Here is an 11,063-nt window from a genome sequence, read left to right as displayed (position 1 = left end):
GAGCAAGCAATTTTATTTTTGCGAAGAGCACGATGAACAACCTCACCCTTGTCATGTAAAGAGGCAATCAATTTCTCTTCTTCTTCATGTACTTCATCTTCATCATTATGAGAATGATTAGCTTCTGAGGTATGAATACCGTAGAAGCCTTAGCCATAAGGCATATATGAGAAACTTGAGATGATGGAGAAGAAGAGATTCTTGAAGCTCCATTCAAGGTCTTGTCATTGCCAATGGATTCTTCAGTTTCCTCTACATTGTTAGACACACAACAACTAGAGGAAATAGAAGCATTTATATCATGGCGACAAGAATTAGCAAGCATATCACCATGGCATTTAGATGAGCATTTAACACATGGTATGCAAGGACTATCAACACAAGCATGTGAATCATTTATAGTGTTATACGTGTTTAAATCCAAAGATGAGGCATTTCAATGAGATAGAGATGAAGGATCATCAAGAGTAATCACACTATCAACATTGCATTATTCATCACCACTCACCTTGGCTTTTCCTTGTGTCTTGCAACACAAAGTGGATGAAAGTTCATCACGGTCGGAAGTGGAGGGAATACAATCATCCTCAATAATATTGGACACATCATATTTTTCTTGAAGCTTTAGCCATAAATCATGAACTCTTTGGAAAGGCAAGATTGCAAGAATATCTACATTGCTCAAAGCATGAACAAGCACATTAGAAGCTTGAGCATTGAGATATAAATTTTTCTCATCCTCTAAAGATAGATTTTGGGAATCCATCGGGGGAAAAAACCTATATCTACAATTCGCTCCATATGAGGGTCAATGGCCCGAAAATGACTAAGCATGCAAATTTTCCAAACATCATAATTTGTGCCATCAAATATAAAAGTGTGATCATGCACTAAATCTCTAGCCGACATCCTTACTCTCAAGGCGGTGAAGCCTAAAATGAGAGACCTAGCTCTGATACCAATTGAAAGGACACAGATGCTGCCTAGAGGGGGGTGAATAGGCGGTTTAAAACTTTTACGAATATGGCTTAACAAATTCGGAATAAAACTTGTGTTTAATTTGTCAAGCACAAAACCTATATACCTAGGGTTTACCTATGTGCACCAAGAACTTATGCTAAGCAATACAAGTAACTATGTGATAGCAATATATATAACTTCAAGCACGAAGGCTATCACAATGTAAAGTGCATAAGTAAAGAGCTCGGGTATAGGAATAACCGAATTGACGCGGAGACAACGATGTATCCCGAAGTTCACACTTTTGCGAGTGCTACTCTCCGTTGGAGCGGTGTGGAGGACAAGTCGCTCCAAATGCACGAAGGCCACCGTATTCTCCTAGAGAATTCCCACCAAAAGGGATGTCCTCGATCCACTATGAAACCTTAGGGTGGCCACCGAACCCGCACAAAGCTTGGGACTATCTCCACAACTTAATTGGAGGCTCCCAATAAATTGCCACAAAGGCCTTGCCCTTGAGGAATGTCCACAACTTAATTGGAGACCCCAAGAACACCACTAAGCCACAAAGCACAAAACTTGAGGTAATCTCCACAACTTAAGTGGAGCCCCCAAGAACACCACAAAGACCACTAATCCATCTAGGGTCCAAAGACCCAAGAGGAACAAGCTCCGGGAACAAGCTCCCGAAGTGTATGTCTCACGAACTTTCACCTCCACGTATCACCGCGGAGAAGTCAAACCGATGCACCAACTGCAATGGCAAGAACACCACAAACATGCTCAAGTCCTTCTCTCTCAAATTACAACAAAGCTACAAAAGATATTGAGGAAATAAGAGAGGATAAACAAATAGGAGGAGGAACACCAAATTTCTCCAAGATCTAGATCTAGTGGATTTCCCACACAAGGAGAGGAATTTGTTTGGTTAAGATGTAGATGTAGATCTCCTCTATCTTTTCCTCAAATATGAGCTAGAATCATGAAGGGATTAGAGTGAGAGGAAGCTTCTCAAGGTCAACAATGGAGTAGAGAGAGAGAGTAGGAGAAGCAACCAACTCAATCGGGAAGAAGGGGGTTATATATGGCCTCCAAAATGGAATCTAACCGTTGAAAATGCACCCAAAAACACCCCCCAGCCGGACCTTCCGGGCTTGGCCGGACCAATCTGGCCGGATGGACTCGTCCGACCAAGTCCGGACCATTCCGGGCACAATTTTCGTGCTCGCAGTAATCCGGCCTGACTGAGTCTGGCCCGTGGCCGGACCAGTCCGGCCGGCAGCGCACCGCACACCAAAAACGTCACCATTTTCACATACGAACTCCGATTTTGATGAACTTGGGCTCGTTAGAATAAAAAGAAAGAGATCTACAAGATCATGCAGAGAAACATCATAGTACAACCATAGATAATAATATAAACTGGGGAAATGTTTAACCTATCTATAAGAGCTAAACCGGTAACACCTCCAATAAGGAAATTGCAACAACTTAAGTTAGAAAACTCGGATTTAGGTGAAACCAATTTAGTTAGAAATAGGATGACAAGAGCTATCCCACAAAGAGATAAAATATCAATAACATGTGGGATAGATTTTTCCATGAATTTAGAGGTGAAACCTCTCAATACAAAGAAGCGGGAAAAACTCCAATATCGAAAACGCAACAAGTATTTCATGTGGAATCCGTTTTCGATGAACTAGAGCTTGTCATGAGAATAAGCACAAGCTCTAAAACACCATATGGATAAGATCCAAATAACAACCAAGAAATATGATGCAAGGATGCAAAGGTTTGACCTCTCTTCAAATGATACGACCGAGTTACTCAATCGAGAGACCCTTGATAGTGCGGCAACTAACCTATAACCCGGTCTCCTAACTAAAACATGAGACCGGTAAAAAAAACCTATCAAGACCAAAGCTTAACCTTGCGCACTCCACTTGAGATTGATGATGACGATCTTGACCGCAATAAGATGGAACGCCTTTCTTGATTGTGCTTGCTTGATGAAGTCTTGTGGATTTCTCCCCCACACTCCACTACGGGAGCTCTTCTTTGGTGCATATTCACATATCCATGAACATCACATAAATGGCAAGCTTCAAGCATATGATCTCTTCGAGCTGACTCATCTTCAACTTGCACTTTATTTCTTCTTATTTGTAACCTTGAAGCCAATGGTCCAAGCATTGTCTATGGACAACTCCTACAATTATAAATCAATGCAAACATTAGTCCATAGGGATTGTCTGTAATTTCAAAAACCACACATGGGGGCTCCATGCACTTTCAGAACCCCAAGAGGAAGGTATGATGAGCACAACATCAAGTTTTCCCTCAGTAAGAAACCAATGTTTAATCGACCAGTAGGAGAAAGACGTGACTTCTTAAGGTGTTTCTAGCTGACTTGTGGCAGGACGCACTACCGGCGTCAGCAACAACGTGGAACCTGCACACAACACAATCAAAGTACTTCGCCCCAACTTACAGTGAGGTTGTCAATCTCACCGGTTTTCCTGAACACAAAGGATTAAACGTACCGAATGGAAAGAGATGTTTGCACTGGAATTAAAGAGAACAATGCTTGCAGAAAGTAAACAGAACAGGATTGCAGTGGATGAATTTATCAGTGTAAAGGAAAGGACCGGGATCCACAGTTCACTAGAGGTGTCTCTCCATAAAGATAAATAACATGTCGGGTGAACAAATTACAGCTGGGCAATTGATAGAATACCGACCATATATACATGACAAGATGATTACTATGAGATTCGTTTGGGCATTACAACATAATACATAGACCGTAATCTAACTGCGTCTATGACTAATAATCCACCTTCCGATTATCGTTCGAACCCCTTCCAGTATTAAGTTGCAAGCAAGGGATTATCACATTAAGCAATGTGTGTAAAGTAAACAATATAATTACCCTTGGATAAAATATTATTGTTTTCTCCCTAGTAGCAACAACACATCTACAATCTTAGAAGTTATTGTCACTCTTCCAGAAAACTAGAGGCATGAACCTACTATCGAACATAAACACTCCCTCTTGGAGTCACAAGCATTTACTTGGCCAGAGCAACTACTAGCAACAAAGAGCATGCAAGATCACAAATAACATATGACAAGTATAAATAATTGATCTCAACATAGTATTCAATATTCATCGGATCCCAGCAAACACAACATGTAGCATTACATAAAGATGATCTTGATCATATTAGGCAGCTCACAAGATCTAAACATGAGGCACAAATTGGAGAAGACAACCATCTAACTACTGATATGGACGCATAGTCCAGGTATGAACTACTCATGCATCACTTCGAAGGCGGGCTTGGCAATGTAGAGACCTCCGGTGATGATCTCCCTCTCCGGCAGGTTGCCGAGAAGAGCTTCAGACCCCTCCCGAGCTAGGGTCTACGATGGCGGCTGCGACAGAACTTTTCGTGGATGGAGGCTCGGGTATTTAGATTTTTCCTGAGATCGTGAATAAATAGGCAGAAGGGCAAGGTCGGTGGAGGCCAGGGTGGCCCACACCACCCCTTGGCGCGGGCCTAGGCCTGGCCGCGCCAAGGCATGGTCTAGCCGCCCTGCGCCTCCTCTTCGCCCCCCCCCCCCCTCTGGACTCTGTATTCGTTACGGAAAAATATGGACTTCGGCTTTTGTTTCGTTCAATTCCGAGAATATTTCCTGTACAACTTTTCTGAAATACAAAAATAGCATAAAATAGGGAACTGACACTGCGGCATCTTGTTAATAGGTTAGTGCCGGAAAATGTATGAAGGTGCAACGAAGTGTGAGCAAAACATATATGAATTGGTGTAAAACAAGCATGGAGCATAAAAAATTATAGATACGTTTGCAACGTATCAATCTCCCGCGCACAGGTGTCCGCGGGATCCTCCACCATAGACACACCACCATTGTCTCCGCTGGTTGTAGATCCCATAGACATCTCCACCATACTAGATGGATCAACAAGGAGGAGACGGTGTTGTGTTACACGTGCATAACTCGGAGGCGCTGTCCGTTGCTGCATTGATCGGATTGGATTGCGAGGAGGAAATCTACATCAACCACGTTATTAACGCTTCCACTTAGCGATCTACAAGGGTATGTAGATCTGAATCTATTTCTCGTTGATTGCATCTTCGTAGATTGGCTCTTGGATCTTGGCTCTTTCCTGATTGGATCTTGGTTTTGTTTGCATTTCGTAGTAAGTTTTTGTTTTCTATGATGTGAATCCCATCGGGCACAGATAGGAGGCCGTTCTCATTAGGAGTATTGTGCTAGACTCGATGCATCTGTTTTTCTTTCTCTGTAGCACAACTTGCATAGCCGAATCCGCTAGGACACCGTTTGTCTCGACGTGTTCAGATCCAGGATAGAAATCGTGTTGTGCATTTCACATAACTAACTGTAGTTTCCACCATGTAACGGGCACGATAGAGACACTAAATCCATCATGTAGGTGTAGAAGTCCACTCAATTCCCCTCCCTATCGGGTTTGCAACACGTGCAAGTGTATACCAGCTAGAAACCATCATGTGGACAACAACTTATTCCTGTAACCCTGTGATTGTGTACAAAACTACTGAATCAATGCAGAAACTTGTCTATATATAGGATGCATGAAATGTACAGATAAGCAAAACTGCACGTAGAAAAGCATGACTGAGTTTCCCTATCATGTCTGGATAAAACACCGACCTACATGCTGATGATGAAATCGTCCATGTAGCCGGCAGTGCGCGTGGTGCACTGGCACACATAAGCTAGAGCATCTCACGCGGCACTCTCCCTGCAGCGCGCCATAAAGCTGCAAAGAAAACACGCAATGGTCATGGACCGTGCGGTAACCATGCACAGACACCCGCTGCAGCCTCTCTGAAACCGTCGCCACTCACATCGCATCGTAGGTCACCGTGCATGTCAACCACAACTAAACCCCTGACAAGCAAGTAAGGGAAAACTAAGCTATTTCCTATTGCACGCCTTCTACAAAACCAAACCTCATGTGATGTACATTAAATCATACACGATCGAGAAAGATGAACCATGTGCGACAGGCACCCTCCTCTCCCCAATCCCTCCTCTCCCGACCCCTCCCCAACCATAACCGCCGCCGCCGCCGCCGGTAGCGCCGCCGGGGCAAAGACCCACGGGACGTGGCGGCGGCGGGGGCCTTTCCTCGCCGGCGTGGGGGACGGCGGACGGGCTCTCCCTTCCTCGACGCTCGCGGCGGCGGCCGGCGCGGATGGTGATGGGGCGGCGGCGGCTCTTGCGTTGCGGTCCCCCCTCCCCTCCCGTAGGCTTCCATCCGCAGCACACCGGCAGGGGCTGGTGGTAGGCAGCGGCCAGGCCCTCGGTCTGCGCCATGCCCTCCCCCCGCCTCTAGTCGGTCGTGGAGGCGATCTCGGGCTTCTTCCGCGTCACGAGGGCGCCCGGGGCAGCAGCCTTGGGTTCGACGGAGGAGGTGGCTCTCTTCTGCGCCGGAGAGGGTCGGCCTGCGGTTGGTGGTGGTGGATCTTTTGATCTATCACCACGATCCGGCGGCGAGATGGAGGAGCATGGAAGCCGGCGATGGTGTCGCCGGTGGAGGGCTGGATTGGCCAGCCCGGGATGGTCGCCGACGTGGGGGTCCGACCTGTATAAAGGCGGCGGTCCTAGGGCCTCTCTTGCGTGAAGAGGAGGACCTACCGGAGGACTGGACTCGTGATCTGGCCGGAGGGTTGAGTTCCGGAAGGCTCCGCCGGCGAATGTAACAGTGCTTTGCCTGGAGTTTGCTGGATCGGAGGTATTTGGTCGTGCGCACCCATGCTTTTATTCCGACCGATTGGTTCTGGAGGGAGCGGTGCGAAGCTCTTTTTCTGTGTTGACATCAAGTGACTATGGATCCATGATGAAAGTCGGAAGAAGAGAATTTCATGAAGGTCGGAGGGGAGGACTAGCTAAGGGAGGTTCAAGTCTCCGCGCTGTTGAGAGACTGGCTTGGTGTTCCGGGCTTCACAGCAGCGGTATGAAAGTGGGGGCGACAACACAGGTAAAGCGCAGAGTCCTACCTTTCAGGGTAAAAACCCAAGGTCTGGCCTTAACTGGTTGTGACTGGCAATGGCCTTGGTGGAGGCATTGTTTTGAGAGCGGGGATTATCTTCAGGGTGAAAACCTAAGATCTTTGATCGGGCGATGATGGTGTTTGAGTACTGTTCCCTTCTTGGAGGCGTCGTTTTTTGGAGAGTCTGTAATTCAGGTGTTGTCTTGGCGGTGAATTTACTGCTGTTGTTAGGCCCGAGATACTGTAGCGGGACTTTTGTTTCTTAATTTTTTTTCCTTTTTTGGCTGTGTGCATCCATAGTGCCATTAGGGTGGTGCGTTGTTGCAGAGGCTGGGTGTAATTGGTATCTTCTTGATATTAATATATTCCCTTTATCGAAAAAATGTGTGACAGGCAAAAGCATTAGAACCGCCAAGGATAAACTAAGCACGACAATGACAAAGAGAACCGCGATGGGAACTATAATCGTGGAGCAAACACAACCCGCTCATTAAAAGAACGATCGTCTCACATCACACTACAAAAAAACCATGGATTCACATGTTCGCATCGACCAACCACTATAAAGTCCCGAAATTAGGAAATGAGTATGACACGGCTTCTCTCCACCCGATCAACCAAGATCTACGATAATGCAACAAACTCCAAGAACAGAAATGTGTTTCTACTGACCTCCCATGCACGTTTCATCCGTTGATTTCATTTAGTTCCCTGCTTTGCAATTCGTGCTGCGGTGTATCATTAGGTTTCATTGTGTTTCGAAAAATAATTTGGATTGATATGCAATGAAACCTGATAATATGGTAGACCTGATTAAGGCACTATACCTAGACCTACAACCAGGGCGCATACGCAAACGAGAGAACAGTGTACTGCACCTACCTATAGTAGTCAATCACTGCGCCAACAGTACTTGCGTGTGCAATGGCATGTGGTAACTTCAAAGCTAGCTAGCGCTATTTTTCTTTTCTTCGTTTTGATTCTGATTTGGGAACGGTGAGTTGGCTCCTCCTTCGTTTTACTTTTGGGGATCGTTGATGCGTTATACTACATCCTCTGTCTTCTCGTATTATCTGTCTCGGTTTTACTTTTGTTCAAGGTCATCGTAGCTCAAATATGTGGGGAAGAAACTTGAGAGGAATTGATCATCAAGTCTCCATTCAGCCAATAGATCCCAAATTGTGAGGGTAGCAATAGATATTTACTTGAGACACTGAACACGTACAATAGTTAAAGAAGATAAGCCATCGAAGGTATACTACAACAACAGTCCATTCAATTAAACATTACCATAACACAAGCGACACATACATCTAGCATTATTCATGCCTCAAGAACAGCACTACTACAGGAGTACATCCAAAGAACTAACACATAGGACCGAAAGATAGACCTAACCAAATGAGACAACAAAACATAACAAACAAATCGAGTCCTCCAACAGGGAGCCAGCGCGACCTAAGCCGCACACACAGACGAACGTACGTACGCGGCGTATAGCGCCCACAGAACCAACCAACCATGCATGCGTGCACGGCGCACTACGTATAGCTAGCATTACCACCGTGCACCGTGCCAGACACTAGCAGATCTACCGCCGGGTGGGCAGATATCTTCAGGGCTTCTGGGCGTGCTCGTCGACGGAGGCGGCGGCGGGGGAGCCCGGCATGCGGCCAAAGCCGCCGAGGCCCGGTGAGCCGCCGAGTCCTGGGGAAGAGCCGCCGAGGAAGGGCATGCTGCCGATGCCGCCGAGGCCCGGGGTGGCGCCGCTGCTGCCGGGGAGGCTGAACCCGGGCATGCCGCCGAACGCCGGGGACGCGCTGCCGAAGCGGTCGAAGGGCGGGAAGGTCGTCGGCTGCAGGACCGCGTCCTTGCTGGCCGCCTCCGTCGTCTTGATGTTCCTCGCCTCGGTCGAGGCCGCCGCCAGCACGGCGAGGACGAGCACCGCCACCACCTTGGTAGACATCTCCATCGCTAGCTAGCTCGCTCCTGAACTACTACTCTTGCTCCTGGGTACTGTGTGAAGTGGCTGCTTGCTTACTGCTGCTGTGTGGGAGATGGGAGGAGGAAGAAAGGTGGCGGGAGGTTTTATAGCGGGGGAGGCAGTGACATTGAAGAGGTGGCAGCTCATCAGCCTGAGCGACGGTAGGTGAGGAGCGTAAAGGAGACGATTAAAGGAGAGGGTACCTGCTGCTGTTTACTGCCATCCTGTGATCTCCATTAATATCTTTGCTCTTACAGACCAGTGGTGCATCAATGGGAGGAGGAAGAGATGGGGAAAAAATGCAGATCTGGTTGTGGTTGGGAGCTATAGCTAGCTTGGATCAAGGACGTTCAAAATCCATGAATTTGAGCTTGCTGTTGTCTTGGGTATGTCCTACGTAGCCCATGCCATTACTGAGATATTTGTTAGTGTGACGAGCACGAGATCGAGACACTGGAAAGAAAATGAGGGCAAAGTGTTGCTCCCTTTCTAACTTAAGCTAAAGAAAGGTTAACATTTGGAGTAATTGCTGGCTAGTTTAATTAAGGAGGGGATCCGAGTATTGAAACGGGGGGAATGAGATGTTTTGTGGACCGAATGAAGCATCTTCGGGATCAAAACGATTATGACTTGACACAGCATAAGACGGCGCTTGAACCGTCTCCGTCCGGATAACAGTGTGTTAATCGAATCAGTAGCTAGCTTTGGCAGTTTCATTTATTCGAATTAAGTAGTAGTAGGTGCATTTCTTTTCTTTGAGAGTAGATGCATTTCTTTTGGTCGGATCCTCAGACCTCGGACGACTACGACAGTTGGCTGCCTTCTCCACACCATATAATAATCGTACTCCCATTGTTTCTCCTTCCAGTATGATAAACCCGCTTGCTCGTCAACAACCAACAACACTTAGTAGTAGTTTGAAAAACAAATGTTGGAATCAATAGGTAGATTCAGACATATTTAAGCTTCCATGCGTGCATCTGCATGTATTCTAATCTTTGTCAAAATCTTGTGAAAATAAAATTTTGTTAGGTTGAGCTCAACCCTGAATTGTCAAGAGAAAGAAACTTTGTACTCCGTATCATTTATTTTGGAGCTCCCGGTGAGTGTTGCTTGCTGGGATCATGTTTGCCTTCAAACAAGAACACATCTTAGTTTTTGAAGCTTTTGAGAATATCAAGGAAAAACATCAGGTACTATTTTCCATGCAAATCAGATATAGAACTTCCTTTTTTTTTTAGCTTGTAACCTTCTATATATCAAGTATCTTCTTATACGTATAAAACTAGTAGAGTGACCCGCACTTCCGCAACTAGCTAGATTAACACTATTGTGATTTAGATTTTGATAAAGTCTATAATATCCATTTTTTAGTATTATTTTCATATCAATATGATGATGTGATATTATGTACAAACTTTGTTCCTTCTGATAAGGTGTCTTATTTTTTTTGAATAGCCAAATTTCATCTCATTTGACCAAGTGTCTAGAAAAAAATTATCATTATGTATCCACAATACAAAACAATTTGACATAAACAAAAGGTCTCTGTTGTGAATCTTATATTGATTTTGGGTATAAAAGTACAAGTGTACAAGAGAATTGTACAAAGGTGAAAAGAAAAGAAAGATAAAAAATCAAATGAAGCTATCTACCTAAATGGAGAACAAGGAGTGTTTCTTTCTAATTGCTCTGAACTTCAGCCATATGACTCAGTCTTGAAAATTGATCGTCAACGGTACAGATCATGCTTAATATGTTTGAATATACACGCATTTATGGTCATTCAAATTTCCCATGATCCAAGGATGATAACTTCCATAAAAAAGGAATTACTAGTAAGTACTTCAATCTAAGAAATATAGTCAAGATGGGCGTCAGTGTCTTGCATAAGAAGAGATGGACAGAGGTACTTCCAGGAAGCTTGGGCAAAGGGGCACTACAAGACCAGATGTCTTCTATTCTCAGGTGTATGCTCACTGCAAAGAACACAATTATAATCCTCAATGAAAAACTGTTCTTTTGTTTGCAGCAAGTCTCTCTTATTTAGCTGTC

At 45.3% G+C, this 11,063-nt stretch overlaps 1 protein-coding gene across 1 annotated transcript; it reads right to left on the bottom strand.

The window, feature by feature from the left end:
* Positions 1-8,639: 8,639 nt before the first annotated feature.
* Positions 8,640-8,996, bottom strand: LOC124681199 (MFS18 protein-like). Its single transcript, XM_047216142.1, has one exon. The coding sequence runs from the start codon at positions 8,994-8,996 to the stop codon at positions 8,640-8,642; it is 357 nt and encodes a 118-aa protein (XP_047072098.1).
* Positions 8,997-11,063: the final 2,067 nt, after the last annotated feature.

This window comes from Lolium rigidum, unplaced genomic scaffold, assembly GCF_022539505.1.
Source record: "Lolium rigidum isolate FL_2022 unplaced genomic scaffold, APGP_CSIRO_Lrig_0.1 contig_35592_1, whole genome shotgun sequence".
Classification (NCBI taxonomy): Eukaryota; Viridiplantae; Streptophyta; class Magnoliopsida; order Poales; family Poaceae; genus Lolium; species Lolium rigidum.
This window is presented reverse-complemented; position numbering and strand designations above follow the sequence as displayed.